Consider the following 20989-nt stretch of genomic DNA (forward strand, 5'->3'; position numbering starts at 1 on the left):
CCTCACGCGGTACGATTTTCATGTTTGAAACTCTATAGTAATTAACAAATTACATTATGAAGTTAGCCAGTGATCACCAGTCGTATCCTATTTATAAGAAATGAAATCACAGCCGGTACTTGAACATAACCGTCATGTAGTCAGTTACTCGGAAATATGGAGGGTATGTAACACTGCAACTGCAGGTAGGGTGAAACGGAAGAAGCGTGGGTGCTGCGGATGCGTGTTGTTTTTTACTGTGATATTGTGCTGTGTTTTTCTGATCTTTGTGTAATGTTTTTGTACCTGATGTAAAAGTATGATTCTACATTGAAAATTTCGCCATGGTTGACATACCACCCGAGCCATCGATTTGCAGTGTTGCAGGTAAGAACTTGATTATTAGGGGTCTTCTTTCAAAACCATTCAGTTGGAGAACATAACGTGAAAGGTTGGAGCTTGTGAACCATGAGCGACCGTGTCCTGAATTGTTCATAACCAAACCAACTAAGAAAGATGGGAAAGTTTTCATTGGCAGTTTAAAACATCTCGGTACAACAATATTATGTGGTTATGTGGCAGCAATGATCTTCATAAATTATTTTGTTGGCCATGCGTTTTATTCAATACAAATTTAGGACCATGGAACTCAGTGGCGTGCCCAAGGACGGTGGGGGGTTGATGTGGGTTAGAACCCCTCTTTCGCCAAGTATTCCTAAAAAGAGAACGTCAAAGGTAGGAAAGTATGACAAAATGAGGGCTGACTACCAAGAAAAAGTATACATAACCCCTCCCTTTCGAAAATCCTGAGCACGCCACTGATGGAACTATACAGGCTACGGTGAGTGACTTGAGCAATTTTTATAATGCAGTGCAAAGACATGAACGTTCGCAGAATCACATCTGCGCTTGCATCCAACTGAAGACAAGTCATGATTCATAATTCTAGCCAATTAAGAAACCGAAACCCGTCTGTTTATTTAAGATCGAAACTTTATGCTAATAGGATGTTTCTTATTTTCAGGGTTAAAGAAGAACGTAATTTAATTTACAGTTGCCCTCAAATATCAGGTAAATCATAATTTTATTCATGGTTGGAATTTAAAAGTTATATCGAAAGGCTGTTTTCCTTCTTTAAAAACCGTGCAGCGAAGATTTGATTTTACGGTATGTATGCACTTCACATACTCAAGCCCGATACGTCACCATTATGCACATTATTGTAAGTAGGGATGTGTGTAGGCCTATATTATATTGAAATTGTTATAATTAACCGAAACGGAAAATTCACCCATCGCTTGCCTATCACGAAAGGTCACGGCACGCCCCTGCGTCCTTGCCACGTCGAATTGCTGCACTTCGCCGTGCTCAAGAAACAAAACCCCATCCTCTGCAGTGGTCTCGGGATTGGTCCCCTTTTTGATGCATCTTGAAGAGTGCCTCGGATCCAAACTTAAAATGTAGGTCGCCCCTATCGACCTCCTCGTGGATCCGAGCCTGATTCATCCTCATAGTTGAGATTAGCCAAAAGTGGCAGAACGGCGACGTAAGATAACTAAATCAATCAACCGATCAATTTTCGATTTTTCTTGCATCTTAACTGTGTCTTACTGGTCGTCAAATTCTCATTGGATATGTTTTACATGTAAAAACCTTACGTACTAGAAACTACACGGACTTTGTGAAACTATTAGGTCCCCTTAAACAGTTCTGCATTTTTTTGGGGGGGGGGGCAATTCCGCTATCCGTTGCCAGAGATACTTGGGATGGGGCGACCTAGGTGGTAGAGTGGTTAGCATAGCAAGGGGCTAGGTTTTGAATCCCGGTCTGGACATGAATGTTCTTTGTGAGTGTCCCTTCATCAATTTCATAACATCATGCCTCATTCCCATCGTCGCGGTTAACAAAAGAGTAGAAGAAAAGCGAAGCTAAATGACAAAAAAACAAATCAAATCAGATACTTGGGGGGGGGGGGGGGAGAGTGGCCTAGCATAACCTTCCTTAAATTCGGATCTTGTTTCTACAACCCTCGTGTTGCGAACTGTTGGCATTTTCAATGCATCCACCTGCTTCGATCAACCCCTTGGGCATATAAATTACCAGGCAGCTACCAGCAGCCTCCGTTACGGGTTCACCAAACTTGGGAGTGGGTCAAGCGACGGGACACGTGCTGGGTAATAGCGGTTCATCAAAGGCTAATTACCCTACTCAGGCACCTGTATCCTCCACGAAGGCTCTTCCTCGTGTGTTGCAACTAGAGTCGTGAGAAAAAGGGGGAAGACCCGTCATTGAACCGGTCACGTACTCAAAACGGGAACTTTCTATTTCATCTGAAACTAAACTTCTCGTTCGAAGTAATTGAAGAGGATACCGAACACCTTGCAAATAAACATTCACCCATCAACAATATCAGAATATGGTTATTTTGCTCTGCCTTTGCCCCTAGCTTATCCGTCCCGTACAAGAGACGGGCAAGACAAGACAAGGGGGGGGGGCGCTCGGAAGTCCACACATTTTATTATCACCATGGACGTCCGCAGGATTTTTTCCAGGGGGGGAGGGCAAAGGACGCATATTTTCCCCCATAATAGTGATGCCCTCTCAAAAAAACACTATTTCAGTCTGAAATTATCATGTTTCTTCAAGGAATTTATAATAATTAACATAAATTATTGTGACTGAAATGAAATTATGTGTGAAATATATAACTTTTAGGTCGACATTCATTCCGGACGTTCATGATTATCACTAAAATTAAAGAAACCCTTTTGTTAGTGAATCACTGCTTCCTTGTTTATAGGTGCAGTTATAAAATAATTACAATAATTACAAAAATTACCATCATTATAAAAATAAGAACCCATTATTTCATAATGGGCCTCCCCGATGGTGTAGTTGTAACGTCGTCGCCCTGTAATCAAAGGGTTCCGGGTTCGATACCCGGTGGAAGCACATGGCACAGTGGTTAGTGTCCCACTTTAAACTATAGGTCCAGTCCCGATTAGCCTATCTGTGCCTAAGGTGGACTTAACAAACAAACGATTATTGTACAAGTGTCACTACAATATTAATATTGCATTAAGGCTTTTTTAATAGTTCTCTGAATGTTAGTGACAATTGTTCTACATTAGCATGCAATGTTAATTGGACATTATCCATTGTCTAGTCCTTTTTAAACTATATAATATTTTATAGTATAAGTATAGACAGTACACAATGGATAATTTCCCATTAACATTGTATGGTAACGCTTTTTTGTATAGGCCTAAATATTCGTGCAATTATACAGTAATTATAATAATTACAAATATTGCCACCAATACCAACCAATTGTGCACTGTTACAGCCATGAGTGCCATGTCGAAACATACATCCCAAAGGGCAAGGGGGGGGGGGGTATGGAGGTAATAGCCCCTTGTGAATTTTGCCTCCAAAGTACGTCACGTTTATGATTTTATGATCAAAAGTAATACAACCCCTCCCCCCTTTCTGTTAACTAGGGTTAAATTAGGGACGACGAAATCCAGATAAAATTTTGCCCGAATTTCTGACATGAGATATTTATCGGATATCTGGATAGTGCAGATACTCTGATAATACTGATATTATGATATCCGGGTTGTCCGAATATCCATATTATCCGAATTTCGGGATAATTTACATGATCTGCACTATCCGTAAATCAAAAGTATGGATTTTCAACAAATTCGTTATCCGAATTGACCGTTAGTTCCATTCTCTGCATATCCATTGTCCTTCAATGTCCGTATTTCTTCGAATAAGCTGTGAAAGGTAAAGCTACACATACTCCCTAGACATTGCGACACGCCGTGGAGGGAAAGTGGAAGCAGGGCCCCACACAAACAAACAGCAAAAATAAAAATATCAGAGATTTATATAAAGGTGTAAATGAGTTTAGAAAGGGGTGGCAACCTAAAGTAAACTTGATAAAAGATAAAGACGGTGATTTTCTAGCTGACCCAAGCGATATTCTAAATAGATGGAAGAACTACTTTAATGACCTTTTAAATGTTCATGTAGGAGATAAATCAGAAGTAAATGAAGTCCACACAGCAGAACCTTTAGTTCCAGAACCTAACTTGACTGAAGTTAAAGATGCTATTAAAAGGCTAAAGAATAACAAAGCACGTGGCATTGATTTAATACCAGCTGAGTTAATTAAATATGGTGGAAATTCATTAATATATAAAATTCATAAATTAATTTGTTTAATATGGAATAAAGAAGAAATCCCTCAACAGTGGAAAGAATCCATAATTGTTCCTGTGTTTAAAAAAGGTGATAAAATGAACTGCAGTAATTACCGTGGAATTTCTCTACTCTCAACAACATACAAAATATTGTCTAACATTCTTTTAACAAGACTAACCCCATATGCTAATGAAATTATAGGTGATTATCAATGTGGATTTAAACGTAACAGATCAACTACAGATCAAATTTTTCACATCAGACAGACACTTGAAAAAAAGTTGGAATATAATCAAAATGTCCATCAGCTATTCATTGATTTCAAAAAAAGCATATGATTCGGTCAAAAGAGATAAATTATATAATATATTAGTCGAGTTTGGAATACCTAAGAAGCTTGTTAGTATGATAAAAATATGCACCAGTGAAACAGAAAGTAAAATTCGTGTGGGTATTTATATGTCTGACAAATTTACAATTCATGATGGGTTAAAACAAGGAGATGCATTATCTCCATTGCTCTTTAATTTTGTCTTAGAATATGCTGTAAGGAAGGTAAAAGAAACTAAAGAAGGACTAGAATTAAATGGTGTGACTCAGTTGTTAGCATATGCAGATGATGTAGACTTACTGGGGGATGATGTGAATACAATTAAGAATAATGCTAAAATATTTTTCAAAACTGCTAAAGAGATAGGTTTGGAAGTTAACAAAGAGAAAACTAAATATATGCTTACAGGCCGAAACCCAGTGTTAGGTAATAATCAAAATCTAATTATTGATAACTCGTTTGAACCAGTTTCCAAATTCAAGTACTTAGGAGTAATATTAACAAATGAAAATTATATTAAAGAGGAAATAAAAAGTAGGCTTAATTCAGGAAATGCATGTTACTTCTCTCTTCATAAACTTTTGTCTTCTCGTTTAATATCTAAGAAACTAAAAGTTAAAATATACAAAACAGTAATTTTGCCTGTAGTATTATATGGATGTGAAACTTGGTCCCTTACATTGAAAGAGGAACACAAATTGAGAGTATTTGAAAATAAGATCCTTAGGAAAATATTTGGACCTAAAAGGGATGAGGAGACAGGTGAGTGGAGAAGGTTACATAATTTAGAACTACATAATTTGTATTCATGTCCAGATATTATTAGAATAATTAAATCAAGAAGACTTAGGTGGGCAGGCCATGTGGCACGAACAGGAGAGGAAAGAGGAGTTTACAGGATTCTTGTTGGGAAACCTGATGGTAAGAGACCTGTAGGAAGGCCAAGACGAAGATGGAGGGACAACGTTGAGATGGACCTAAGGGAAATCGGTAGGGATGGAAAAGAGTATATAGAACTTGCTCAAGATAGGGAAAGATGGAAGGCCTGTGTTGCTGCAGCCATGAACCTTCGGGTTTAAGAAGGCTAGGGAGTTAGTTAGTTAATTGGCCCCACACAAACACCATCTCGACCATTTGTGAAGTGATGTTATCGGCAGGTCGCCCTAACCGGCCTTACACAATGTTTAGCAACTTCTTGTCAGAAGCGCAACCACGAATTTTGTCGGGGGAGGGGGCAAGTACCAAGATAAACGTAACAATAATAATAATAATAACAACAATGACATTATTATTATTATTATTAATATTATTACTAGTGGTAGTAGTAATAGTATCAAGGACGTGATTATCTTCATAAATTACGTAAAAAGCGGGTAAAGCATTTGTTTGGAACAAACAATTGGAAATATTTTTTCAACACGTTCAATTTTACATTAGCTAAATGAATGATAAATGCTTTCGGAATATAATATTTTGTACATAACATGTATAACTTTCATGTACAAGATATGTTTTGCATATATGCAACATGGAGCGACGTAAAATAAGAAAATACGTATGCATCATGTTAACATTAAATTGGGTACGTTCATTCAATACATATGTACTACAACACATATTATTTCAGGGCCTCCCGAATGTCGCAGTGGTAGCGTCGTCGCCTTGTAATCAAGGGGTCCCGGGTTCGATACCCGGTGGAGGCACACAGTGGTTTGGATCCCACTTTAAACTGAAGGTCCAGTTCCGATTAGCCTTACTGTGCACAAAGTGGACTTAAAACATCAACTCAAACCAAACATATTTTTTAAATACATGAGAGTAAACAAATATATTGCGAGCGAAGCGAGTAAGAAAAATTTTTAGATGGAATTTTTGCAACTGAAAACAATATTAAAGAAATGTCTTATTACGTAAAGAGGCAGTTTAATCTGTCCCACCCGTGACAAAAAAAATGCCCACTTATTGCTATAAATCTGGGAAAGTATTTTAAGGGTAGTTGCATTTAATGAACAGTGTTTAGTTTCATAATTCATTGCACAACTGTAAGAAAAATGTTGCTTAACTATCAGTAGGAAAGTTACTTTAATATAAGAAATGTAGTACGCGTATCCCATCCGTGACAATATATATAGGGCTGAGATGATACCGACGTTGACGTTGACGCCCAAGGGCACCTGCAGGAGGCCACAGAGGACCATTGCCCCTATCGATTTCAAATTTTATGCAAATAAAAATACATTTCCTAAAATTTTCTTGCTCGCTTCGCTCGCAATACCTACTTTTCTCAATCTCGTCAAGTTCAGAGCCGTAGCTAGGGGGTGGCAGGAGTCGGCCATGGATGGTGAGTGATCTCAATGAAAAATAATGTAAAAGAGAGAATGCCATGGCGCCCCGTCAAATTATTTGCTTTGCGCCCAATTAATGTTTGGACATTTTCAAATGATGAAAAATAAATTGCTTAAGACAAAGAGAAAAGATAATTTGCCTTTCAATGTTCTAGTGGAGTTGAAGTTGAACAAATTAATGGTGGGACACAATAAAAAACAAAAGTAAATCAAAAAGCTAAAATAAACGAACAATATGTAAAATATATTCTACCTTCTAACTTAATCTGTATATAGTATAAAAATGTATGTATGTAGGCCTAATATGTATGTCTGTTCCGGCGTAACTCTCGAACGCCTGTAGAAATTTCAACCAAACTTAATACACATATCACTTGCAATCTGGAAAGAAATACTGTGGGGGTAAGACACCCCTGGCACCCCTAGGTGTGGGGGTGGGAAGGAGACATAAAATAGTATTCTGTTGCGTGGCATTTTCGTGTGTCATATCCTGCAAGTTATGCTTCCCGCTACACCGCACGGCGAATTTGGTTGCCTACAGAGAAGTTGCGAAATTGCCATAGTTTTCGGGGTCGCTAAGATGAATAGTTACACTCCTAATGCCGTTCAATTCCAAGTTTATCACCTATCGGCATGGGGGTTGAGAGGAGGTGAAAAATGACCTAGTTTAGTGTCGAATCCATAGTTTTCGGAGTCGATAAGCTAATTGGTGACATTCACGATGACAAAACTTGGTACACATATAACTTACAATCTGGAAAGAAATACTGTGGGGGTAAGACACTTCTGGCACCCCTAGGGGTGGGTTTGGGAAGGGGGTGACATGTAAAAATAATCGAAAACGACCGATATTAGTGTGGAATCCATAGTTTTCGGAGGTACTAAGATGAATAGTGACACTCCCAATGCCGTTCAACTCCAAGTTCATTTTACACTATAGTTAGAATTCATTATTTTCTTGTCTAATAGAAGATTGGGATAAATAAATACTCGGGCAACGCCGGGCAATCATCTAGTTATGTATAAAACTGGAAATTTTATCCAAATGACAATTTTATATTGTTTACTCCCACAAGATACTAATAGAATAAAGTTACAGCATTTAATTTAATTTTAACAATTGAGATTCTGGGGCACTTTCTCATGGAATGCCCCGTGTGTGTGTATATACATCAAATGTTTTATAGTATACAGTATATATATAACTAGACGAAACAATATAGCGAATAAAACAAACACCCATCCAATTTTACGTTACTGTTTGAACTTACCGGGCAAAGAATTCGGCGTGTGAGTGTCATATTTCATCGGAGGCAAGGACAGTCTCTCGCGCAGTACTGGGTACAAGGAGGCAGCTATGGAGAGCCCCACCCACTCGCCCCTCCACCAGGACATGCAGCAGACGAGCATCCCAACAAGGTTCCTGCAACAAAGAAAAACACCAAACTAAGAATTACATCGATATTGGTGACGTCACAGGAACATGACACGCCGACAGCAATTGCAAATCATGGAAACCTTAGTTTGGCCGCGCTGGGTTTTCGGTCAGGTCGTTTTGGAAAATTTCTCTCATTTCGAAAAACAGCCATGACATTCCAAATTCTGAACAAGTGCTGTCAAGATCTCTGTGATAGAAAATAGGCTTACGATGCCTATAGACATAGTCCGGAGGGAAGGAGACATTTAGTGAGCTTTCAGACCGAAGCGGCAAGCGACACGTGCCACTTAGAAATGAACCTTCAGAAATAAATACAACATTTCGTACCGGAGTGACATGTCAAGTTGCACGTCTAGCCTGTTTTCTCAGTAGGTAAAATCACATATTTATGGTGAATAAAAGATAAAGATTTCGGTACAAAAACTGGGCACATTTCGGGGTTAAAGGTGGTATATAAAATGACATTTCGGTGCTAACATGGCTATTAGAAACTATACTTGTTACACAAAAAACATTTCCCTTCTAAAAGCACATTTTTGTAGTTATCGGAGTATTAAGTTTATTCCTGTGTAAAGGAGGGCATTTTTGCTTCTTATATATTTACAGCAGAATTAATCAATTTTTCACGATTTGCGTAACTTTTAGGATAATTCACATTTCAGAAAGTGTTGCATCGGTAAATAAACTCAAAATTTCGTTTCTAAGAGTTTATTTCCAATTTTGCATTTCAATTTGCATGATTTAGTGACAAAACATAGTAGGTAAATGCACCTCATACCTTTCAAAAACATGAAAAATGAACACTACAATGTGTATTTCACATTTACGTCAAAAACGAAATATGCATTCTGTTCGCGCATGCGCAGTGATGTCATTTCGGTCTGAAAGCTCCCTTAGGGGTTGAGGCTGTAACCCTTCCCACCCGAATCTAAAAGAGTGTTTACTATAGTTTAGGCGGTGATTTTTTTACATGGATGTGCATGCATTAATTATTATTAATTATCATTAAATAAATACTTGATACCCTACACACAGAACCCAAAATGTGTGAAGTGACACAAAATATATTGACTCCAGTAACATATTACAATTACTTTAGTGTATGCTTATAGTATTATGCTGTGTAACTTTTGAATATTCTTATTTGAATGTTTAATATTTTCTTTCAAGTTTAAAATATTTTAGTTACTAAAAAACATAAATGTTGCCTGATGATGGTTGAAAGAAAAGATGCATCCTTAACTCCGCCATTTACAAATTAAAATTAATATGGACTGATGGTAAAGCAAGTTACTGAACTCTTCCATGGACAACCTGAAAGGGGAGAGGGGAGCAAGGGTGTCCCCTGAAAAATAAATGTCAACCTAACATTATATAGATTTCTCGCATATAATTTCACTTGTCACAGTAACTTGTTCAATTTTTAAAAGGGAGTTGAATATATCCGTAAATACCATAAAAAATACATATTTCGGCTAAAAAGGACCCTCTCTCCGTATGGTGTCTGCAGCCAATGATGTTTTAAGTTTATGGTAAAATTAGATGTAGACACGATGATGAATTTAAAAGACAAAAATCAGACTAAGGGAAGATTGTGCTTCAAATATTTCGCCACCTGTTTAGCATGATCTCACTGTTTTGTAATTCTTCATTTGTTTCTGTTCTCCTCTGCCTTAATATCACTGTAGCTTTCGCAATTCTCATCTTCAGTGACTTGTTTACACTCCATCCTGGGTCTCCTAATTTGGTTTTTCCTTCCAGTTTTCCTTCAATTCCTGTTTCCATTATTCCGTGAAGTCTCAGGACATGGTCTATACCACCATCCTACATTCTCTCTTGACGGTCGATTTTCACGTGCAGGGAAGAAGGTAAAATTGTAGAAAGAATGACAATGAAATAGGAAGAGAAAACAAGCACAAGATTGAAACTGGAAGAAAAAAAAGCTATTTTTCCATATTCCAGGGGGCCATCCCCCTCCGCGTCGGCAATACGCTAAGCGAAAGGAAATTGTTTGCAATGAAAGTTATAGCCTAATTTATAAGCTTTAAAACGATATACGTTTTTGTGTACAGTGCGTTCGAAAAGTAACTATACACCCATATAAGCACGATTATATGTTGAGGGATTGTATTTAGCTGCGAGTAATGTTTTCTGCAAAGGTTGGTAATCCTGCGTTGTGTGCAGTTTGTTTCAGCGAACCAGTCAGGCTCGTGCTTTGAGACGAGAAGGTGTGTCTGGATCTTTGTTGTTCATTGTGTGTTCGTCGCCTTTCAAGGATTGAGACCGTGTGCGCTAAGAATGGTGTTAACTTTAAAACAGCGAATATTTCTCGTTGAATACGTCGTCCGTGAGCATAGTGAGTACACACAGACAGTGAAAGACCAGTTTTTCGTTATATTTCCAGGTACACCGGTTCCTAATCGACATTGTGTAAAAGCGTTAATCGAGAAATTTAGGGAGACTGGATCGGTAAAGGACTATGAGGGAAGTGATAGACCATCAGTAGTCGTTGAAGAAAAACTACAAGGCAATGTAGTCCCAATAAGTCCATTCGAAAATTCGCCCAACAGGAAAAAAACCATCGGTGTTCCAACTGCACACAAGGCAGTTCGTAAGAAGCTCAGTCTCATCCTATATAAAGTGAAAGCGGTTCAAGAGTTATTGGCCACAGACTGTGGAGAGCGAATTCAATATTGTAAATGGTTTCAACAGTTTCTAGCGAACAATTCTGACGATATTTTGGACTATGTTTTCTATACCAATGAGGCATGGTTCCATTTAACAGGGTATGTGCACGCACAGAACTCACGTTTATGGTCTGCCAACAGCCCACATGCCGTACACGAAATTCCTCTACATGACCAGAAGATTGGGGTGTGGATTGCAAGATCCAGGAGAAGAATAGTTGGCCCAATATTCTTCGCAGAAACAATAAATTCAGCTCGTTATTGTGAAATCATTCACCATTTCATGGGAGAGCTAATCGAGGACTACATCATTGATACTTGGATTCAACAAGACAGCTAAGTAGCCCATGAAGTTACTGCAAGATGTTTTCGGAGATCAAATCATTTCTAAGGGCTTGTGGAAACCTCGTTTTCCGGACTTACGCCGACCGGATTTTTACTTCAGGGGTTATGCAAAAAGTAATATTTATCGAAGAAACCCCCACAGACTCCAGGAACGTCAAACTGCTATTCGTGATTTCACCAGTAACATTGCACATGAACAACTTGTGAGAGTCTTCCAGAACAAGAAGAAACGCGTGCAGATATATCTGGATGTTCATGGGAACTATTTCCAACAACTACTGTAAGGTAAGTCGATGTTACGTATTGTTGTACTAGCAGACCCGTAGCTAGAATTGATCTCCAGGAGGGGCTCACGGATTATGCGGGGGGGGGAGGCTTGTAAACAATGTCCATTTTTTAAAAAAATTAACAGTATAAAATTAAGGTAAATTTTGTGTGCATATATGTTATATAATAAGTTATATAACATGTAGATATATCACACAAATACTAAATTTTTTCTATATCTTCAAAAAAAATCGCTTGAAATGTTAATTGACTGCTACTGAAATCATCCCTTACTACACACTCCATACTTGGGAACTGTTGACCTTTGATTGATTGATTGAGTTGGTGTTTTAAGTCCACTTTATGCACAATAAGGCTAATCGGGACCAGTGGCACAACCACAGGGGGGGGGGGCAGGGGGCATGTTGAAAGAGGATACTCTGAAGGGACAAGCGACACAGTCCAAAGAAAAACATTCATCGTGGATGCGCGAACAGACCGAGGCGACACGATGCACGGTTTTGAGAAAATGGCCGAGTCTGAGGGACACGTGCGGCAGGAAGGTTGTTATGATGGTTTCCAAGCGACACGTGTCTCTTGTCGCTTCGGTCTAAATCTCCCTCGTCTTCTCGCCCCAGGACAGTTTGAGACGATCATTTCCCCTCAAACATTGAGCAAAATAATTCCAGAATCAGCGGTCAGCCGAGCCCCACCTAAGGGTCTGGCAGAGTCAGCCGAAGTCTGCCGAGCCCGGCTTCTGACACGCCACCCACTGACGAATTTGACTCAAAGGACCTCAAGCCGAGCTCGACTCGCAAGTCAGGCTCGTACTCAGCGATGCCAACCCTAGCAGGGGCCTCCCCTATGGAGCAGTGGTAGCGTCGTAGCCTTGTAATCAAGGGGTCCCGGGTTCGATTCCGGTGGAGGCACATAGTAGTTCGGATCCCACTTTAAACTGTCGGTCCAGTACCGATTAGCCTTACTGTGCATAAATTAAAACACCAAATCAATCAACCCTAGCATAATGATGCTAAACCTAGCATAATTTGAGGTTCGTTGGCACCTAGCACCCTGTGCTTGCATAATGGGAGCATAATTTGCAAACTTGGTTCTCTGGGAGGGAGAAATTCACTTCATGCGATAATAATTTGAGAAATTAAAAATAAAATTACATACAGATCTCTTCTCTTCATCTTTTCTTTTCTCTGGCAAGAAATCTGTAGAAAGTTATGGGTGGCAAATAAAACAAATGTTCTGCTTTGTAGGCGACGAATCATCTCAAACTTTCTTTAGTTCAATGTTGAAGTCATAATTATAATAATAAATTACTATTACTAATTATCAATAAGAGTAATAATTCATTATTATAATTATAGATCCTAGCACAATTTATCAGAATTTAGCAAAATTTCATAGATTAAACAACAGTGTTTCTTATTTGGAGGTTGGCAACGTTGTCGTACATGCTGGAAAGAGCCATCAGCATGTTGAAGTGAAAATCCTTCCAATTCTCCAGCGCCCTTGTCCAGCAACGGACGATACGCAACGTGCCAATCTGTTGTGCAATGTGGTTTGCACTCCATCTGCTTTTTCTCGTGGCTGTACGCGTGGCTGCTGGGCTCGACCTTGAAGTACCACCACTTCACGTGTCTTCTTACGAAACCACCAATAAAGAAATGCGTTCGTGTGGCCATTATAACATGACAAGGAAAAACAAGAACCTTATTTTTAAACTTCGCCTTTCCCCGAATCGGTGTGAGTAACTGTAAAAACTGGACCTCATAGGGAATTAACCACTCCAATCACAAATTATATTCAGTTCTTCGAGGAGCGAGCCGGAAACTCAAACAAAAGGAAATTCCTACGACGCATTCTCTCCACGCAATGTGGTGTTATTAAGTGTTATTTTGCATGTACGTCACACGGACGGGTTCTTGCTCTTGCGTGTGCCTGGACACTTAGGATGATGCCAGTCATTGCAGCCAGGCCACAAATGCTCAAGGCCGCAATGGTCGGCATCGCTGAAATGAAGGTGGGCGTGTGCTGCGGATGGTTCTCGCGGTCGAGACAGACTGGGAATGTCTTGTACCAAAGGAGAAGAGAACGAGATCTGATTTTTGGACAGAGGCTAGTACAAAATCGATACGAGACCGAGACCTCGTGTCCAAGATTCTAGATGTCTTTCGAGACTTCAACTAAAGTTAAGCCGCTATCACACGGAACTGGATTTCTAGTAGGAATTCCCTAATTGGCGCTGAACTAACTTTCTAGGTAGCAATAATGGCCGCCTGGCTGACTGCTTGACTGGTTTGGAGGAATAGGACATGTTCTTGCTTTTCTCGACTGGGTTCTGTGGAACAGCCAATCAGAGCAAAGTTTCGCCATGTGAAGATAATCTGTGAGTGTGCAAAGGAACGCTTTTGTCTGTGGTTTCCGAGTGTTACTCCAGCAATGTATAACGTATACAGCATGAAAGGCGCGTTGATTTACGCCATCTATGGTGAGTGCACGGTGTTTACATTTGAAACAACTAAAATATTCTTCCATACGTGTACAGTAAACGTTGTAAAGTATGTATTTAAGCAGCGCCATTGTTTTGTACCTAATAACGTTTTATACGAAACGTTATTCCTCTCGGTTGAATAGTTATCGTCTTTTAAAAATGTGAAGTGATACATTGTTTACATCTCACGCGGCCGCCATTACAACTTTCTCGTATGGGAACAAAAGTATATCGACAAGTACGATGATAAGTATCGTGTGAGGCGAAAACTAGCAAATGGGTAGTCAGTCCAGCGCCAACTAGAGCATTCCTACTGGAAATCCAGCTCCGTGTGATGCAGGCTCTACTTTACTACTACAGAACCCAGTGCGGGACAGAATTTTTTTAAATCCGGACGTTCGGGACGGGAAATATTAAAAAAATTTCCGTAACTGTGGAAATCTCGAATTCTACACACAGAACCCAAAACGTATCAATTGACACATATATTTTGATTTCAATAACACGTTAACGTGCATAAACTGCAAATGATGCACCTTTTAGTGTGCCGAAATACACATAGAAATGTATAAATGGGTATTTTTATCAGATGAAGTTCCCTGTGATGCACTAAAATGCATCAATTTGGAAGACAAGATCATTTCGAAGATAACAAACTTTCAATTTTTAATGCATCAATTGACACAGATAGATGTGTAATTTTGTTATCTTCGAAATGATCTTGTCTGATCTTCCAAATTGATGCATTTTAGTGCATCACAGGGAACTTCATCTGATAAAGATACCATTTATACATTTCTATGTGTATTTCGACACACTAAAAGGTCCATCATTTGCAGTTTATGCACGTTAACGTGTTATTGAAATCAAAATATATATGTCAATTGATACGTTTTTGGTTCCCTTAAGTGATTGATTCTTGCACTTCTGGAAAAAAAACTAACTAACAATTTCCGAGAAGTGTCAGACACAAGGCAGAAAACATCGAAAATTAACCACTTTTAAAAATGACCATTTGGAATTTCTCGATTGCTCTTGATCCCGTAAAGCCGGGAAATCATTTCCCGAAGTCTGTATCGGGACGAGATCCCCCTCCCCTCCCGATTCCGACTTTTCGGGATCCTGCACACCCCTAGCGCTAAGATATCTGAAACCTTTGAAAATATGCAAACTTCCTGCTTCTCCCTCTGTTACCCTCACTGTTTACCTCGGTGCTGTTAGGGCAACGGCCTTGGTATCCTTGACTAAAGGCGCATCCCCACTATGTCGGTCGGCAAGGCAGAGCATAAAAGCCATTCTGCTTTGCCGAAATCGATGGACGTCCCCATGGCACTGCGGCGCGAGACATGCATCAGCCTTGTTCAAAGCTTTGTTGCCGACGCACATGAATTACTCCTTGAAAATGTATGACGAGGAAGATTAGCTTTTAGCAGCAGCTTCTGTAATTGTTATTGCTAGTGCTAACAAACATCCAATGAGATTTTGGATTCGTCCGAGTCTAAAAGGTCGAAATATGTATAGTGAAAGTGTGGTATTTACATTAATATAAATATTATTATATATAAATATATATATATATATTATAAATATTATTTGTATTATAAATACAAAGGGTACTAGGAAAGTTTTGCAATATCAGAGTCTGATCCATTACTAGATTGTGAAGTATTACGCTGTATTTGGTGGATCAATATACCTATTGCGCAACCGAAGGTCGCACGTTGTAACAAGTTGAAGCGTGTTGAGACAAGCTTAAATCTTCACTGTGGCCGGCAGGGCGACCTTTGGGTGTTAGTTGCTCATGAACTGTAACGGTGAAAAGAACTTGTAATGTCATCTTGGTCAAAGACAGAACACCTGGCAATTTTGAGTGTTGAGCAGTGTTTGGAGGAAATGACTCCTGTGCTGGGGGATGACTGTCCTCATCGTACGACCATATTCAGGTGGTATCGGGAGTTTCAGAGGGTAGATTTCAGCTTTGAGGCCAGAACGCCCAGCCTCGTCTGTCACAGAGCAGATCATCACTGCTGCCAAGAAGATGCTCGGGTCCGACTTATCGTTAAAAAGAAGACTGTTTGGACATTACTGTATCAACAATTCTTTCCATTCTGAACGACCACCTTAAAGTGAAAAAGGTTTGTTCCATTTGGGTACCCCACACCTTAAACTACGAGCAGATGCCACGACGTGTTTCATGGTGCCACAAGATGCTCAAAAAGTTTGAAAATGGAACATCTCGCTTCGTCAACAGCATCTGAACAGGTGACGAAACCTGGCTTTATTATTATGATGTGCCCACTAAAGCCCAGAACAAAGTCTGGGTCTTTGAAGATAAAAAACATGCCCTTGCCTGTGCGAATATACCGATCCGTGAAGAAGAGTGTTGGCCGTCTTCTTCACCGTAAAGGGAGTTGTGGAGTGCGTGGTACTGGAAACACAGAAGACAGTCACCACGTAGTGGTACACCTAAGAGTGCCTGCCTAGCTCCCAAGAACATTCGTCGATGCTCAAGGGCTGACATTTGGTTTTTCCACCATGACAACGCTCCTGCCCACTGCTCCAAAGTTTACACCGAGTAGTTGCACGTACTGGGCTGACGGTGCTACAGTCAACTCTAAAACCTGTAAAGGCATCTCGAACTTTTAAATCACAGCTAAATGAGTTATCATACGTTCTCAGGATCCGACACCACACTACGGTGTGGACGGAGTGAGACTGTCTTCATCTCCAACCCAGGAGAAACAGCAGTAAATCTTGGGATAGCCTTGCCACTTTCCCTCCATGAAAAAAGGACAGATGGAGGGTGGAGGTTTTTCTCCTCTCCGATCGACATGCCACGTTGCAGTGACAACACCGGAAGGAGGCTGCTCTCGCTAAGATAACAGAGAAGAGGAAGGATGTGGCAGGGTCGTCTAGTTGGCGCTGAACTGCCTACCTGGGTGGAAATCATGGCCGCCGAGCTGGCTGCTTGACTGGTTTTGACGACTAAGCCACGTTCTAATTGCAACTGGTTTTCTCGGCTGGATTCTGTGGAACAGTCAATCAGAGCGAATTTTGGCCATGTGAAGATAATCTGTGAGTTTGCAAAGGGAAGTTTTTTGTCTCTGGTTTCCGAGTTTTGGTTATTTTTGTTCGCTTCTCGATAAAAGAAAAAGTAACAGAGATAATGTGCATTCGTGTTCAGTTCATTAATATTTAGGTATTTATGCAAACCGATGAGATTTGTACGTCACAAATGTGATTAGCTGAAAATTAAAATCCTTATTATTACAGTGTATTAAATGTTTGACATATTTAGTTGAACAAAATATTTTTTAATGAATTAAATCTGCGAATATCATGTATGAATATGCATACCCGACTTCATTAAAAAGCTTGTTCAGTACGTTGCTTACCATATTTTCCTTCGAGCCAATTTCTAGTACATACTTTTCTTTTTTAATTTTTAATAACAGCAGTAATTCTCCTACAATGTTCTTCAAATCGCTCGTCCATCTTTTTTAGATTGTCTGCTTTGCGCAATGTCTTATGGGAACAACAGTATACCGACAAGTACGGAAACAAGTATCGTGTGAGGCGAAAACTAGCAGATGGGTAGCCAGTCAAGCACCAACTAGGGTATTCCTACTGGAAATCCAGTTCCGTGTGATTCGGCCTTACTGCATAATACGCTGTGAGAGTTTGTCTGTGTATGTGTGTGTGTATTATCACTTCACATAGTGTTTATCTCGGATCTACAACTCATAATTCGTGCCTGTGAGGAGCGGTTTTCCCCACCCACAAGAAGCTACCCGATTACGTTACTCACCAACACAAGACCTCCTCATTTCCTACCGCAAGACCGCAGCCCTGGTGCTAATTCCGAGTTGGGCATCGAAGGACGAAAGAAGTAACAGTTCCAACGGAAATACTCCATACTGCGGTGACATCATGCATGCAAAATCCACCCCTGATTACCTCATGGTGCAAACGCCAGTCGTCTTTTCACCATGGTGTTATAATGTCGTTTACTACTACTGCACTACCTCCCCGGTGGAACATTCCAGCTCACAAAGAGGTTCTAGATGTAAGTACTGTCACATTACATGTGAATGTAGTGGTTCTCCTTTTTTCTGGCAACTTTACGCCGTTCTTCTATAACTATAGGTTAATCGCGACGATGAGGTTGAATGTCGAACTCGCGGAATAGATGATGGTGGAAACACGCATCAATAGCTTATCCAGAATTCGAACTACAGCGCCTGTAATTCGAACGTAAAAAAGAAGTCAAGATGGCTGCCAGTCGTTGATTCGTAGCGAGTACTACGATATTGTCCCGCCACAAAAGCCGGTTATAGTAGAACCATTATTAGGAATCTAGAGTGTCCTAGAAGTCTCCGTACCCCTATATTATATTACCCCTATATACAGGGCGTGTCTTCCCGTTTCGTGGAATGGCCCAGAGGCGCATTATCTCAGATTTCCCACCTTAGTAAAATTTTCGGCGAAAGGGGAATTCCCGTCTGGCCGAATACCCTTTCGCTGAATATTTTGGACGGAGGGAATTTTCCCTCATCTGGGAAATTTCAGGAGTTCGACGCCAAAGCGCACCTCTTTCATTTTTGTAAACAAACAACATAAACATTTAACAAGGTGCATGGTAAAAGATACGTAGAGAAATGAACTACTACACCTAGTATTTGTTGATCTGGAGAAAACATTTGATAACGTGAATTGGATGAAAGTTAAGAGATACTGACTGTGCTATAGCCCCAAAATTATCAGAGGGTACATGCAAAATTTCGTGAACTTTAAGTGAAGATCATGTTCTCATTAATGTATGGATGAAATCAATTAACTTCCTACAAATAAAAGCCACTGACGGTAGGATACTGATAGTGATCACGTACTCACGATTGGCATAGAAGTTGCATATTGCAGAGTAGGCATATTTAAAAAAAAATGAAAAGCGTTTCTTAATGATTTCATTTAAACGTAAAGCTACGTACATTAGGGCATGTGATTGTATTTTCTCTTGTTGGCAGGGTGCGAAATCACTGCGGATTGGTGGGGGGGGGGGGGAGAAGCAGCAGACAGACTATATAATGTCATTAAATGTGTGTCAATTGTTAAATAATTAAATTATATTATAAAATATACAATAGATTAAATCAAGTACTCTTCATTCAAAATTCGATTGCAAATTAAGACTTTAATAATGCTATGAACAATGATTTAGTGACTAAGGGGGGAGAGGCAAAAATTAAAAGACATTAAGGATAGTTTCTACATAAAATTCACATCTAAATGCTAGTGCTTTGTTCTATTAAGTTATTTATATACTTTGCGGTAACTCATGAAAGCCGATGAGAAATCGAGAAGGAATAACAAGTCGGAATAATTTCTGTATTCTGAGGATCTGGTTTCAGTGCTCTTAGAGATGAGGCTCTTTGTTGTTCGTTCTTTGTGTGTTTTCGATAATATTACAGTAAAGTATATTTGACTTCAAAATTAATTGTTTATCTTATGTTGTTAGAACAAAAACTCTTCCCCCGAAAAAGTTTGGTGGGGGGGGGGAATTCGCTCCTGTCCCCCCAGGGATTTCGCACCCAGCTTGTTGGTATTACTTTTGTGAATTGTTAGATTGAGTTTGAGTTGCTGTCTTAAGTCCACTTTATGCACAGTAAGGCTAATCGGGACTAGACCTACAGTTTAAAGTGGGATTCGAACCACTTGTACCTCCACCGGGTATCGAACCCGGCACCCCTTGATTATAAGGCAACGACGCTATCACTGCGCCATGGGGTAGGCCCAATAACTTCAAAAATACTGCTAATAATAACACTAAAAATGAAAAATAAAATTAAAAAAAAAAAACACTTTCAAGACCGCACTATTTACTTTGAGGATTTTTTGTGCCGCAGCTGTTTAAACCTGTCTAATCGAAAACACTACAAAATACCGCTTTTGATACACCAACACACTTGTCACTAGAACGTTTTGAAGAAACTCTTGAATTAGTGTTATTTGCAGCATGGTAGTTTTCCAACTACATCTCATATTGCTGATGGTTAAAATGATGAATGGGTGGGCCTTCTTAACATAATGTTACCGATCACGTGAAACCAGATGTACGTGTATTTGATCGCATTAAGCTCACTGGAGTGATTGCCAAATTACATAAATTAATTCAAACGAAACGAAATTCGCATTTTAGCAGACGGTATACTCTAATAAGTGAGGTTAATCAGAGGGTATACGGCGTATACCGACTGCAGTCCTGGATACTGAATAAGATTGGCGTAAATGGGAAAGAGTGGAGACTCATGCGGACCTCGGACTTTTAGTTTCGAAAAAGTGTGCTTTTAGGTACCTAAAATGGGCTCTAATAATCCTAAAATTGGTTAGAAAAACCCTAAAACAGGTTCTAAAAATTCTAAAATAGGTCCTAAAAATTTGAAGTTCGGTTCGAAAAATCCTGAAGTAGGTTAAAGAAACTTAAAATAGTTCAAAATTCTTAAAAAATGATGTTTAGGTAAAGTCACCGGCAATGAAAATGGGACACCTACATCCTGAAATACGCACTATCTTGCATAACGTTATGTGTGTTGCCTAACCCTACGGCGATGGCAGAACTTACCATTGGAAATTTGCCATTAAAATCCTCTCTTCGCCGTATAGTTAGGCGAGAATCTATTTTCATGTTATCCGCAGTCAAACTCCGCAATTTTGAATGTGGTAATAATCGTATATGCGGAAAATAATCTTTCAACAAAAACAGTCAGTGATGCAAACTTCAATGCTGAAATGTTAGTTTGCCACAAAGCAACGAAGTGACGCGAAAGTGAGCAAGACCACACAGACATTTTGTGGCACCAGAAATTTTGCTTTGTTTAGAGCTTT

General features: G+C 39.6%; 1 protein-coding gene across 2 annotated transcripts in view; it reads right to left on the minus strand.

The window, feature by feature from the left end:
• The window catches only part of LOC145979567 (peroxisomal leader peptide-processing protease), a 606981-nt gene that overhangs the window by 85482 nt on the left and 500510 nt on the right, over positions 1 to 20989 (minus strand). For both annotated transcript variants that reach the window (XM_083112540.1, XM_083112539.1), the window contains exon 5: positions 8139 to 8290. In XM_083112540.1, the coding sequence (XP_082968666.1) occupies positions 8139 to 8290 (152 nt within the window). The remainder of the gene's footprint in view (positions 1 to 8138; positions 8291 to 20989) is intronic.

This window comes from Lepisma saccharinum, chromosome 26, assembly GCF_977018435.1.
Source record: "Lepisma saccharinum chromosome 26, izLepSacc3.1, whole genome shotgun sequence".
NCBI lineage: Eukaryota > Metazoa > Arthropoda > Insecta > Zygentoma > Lepismatidae > Lepisma > Lepisma saccharinum.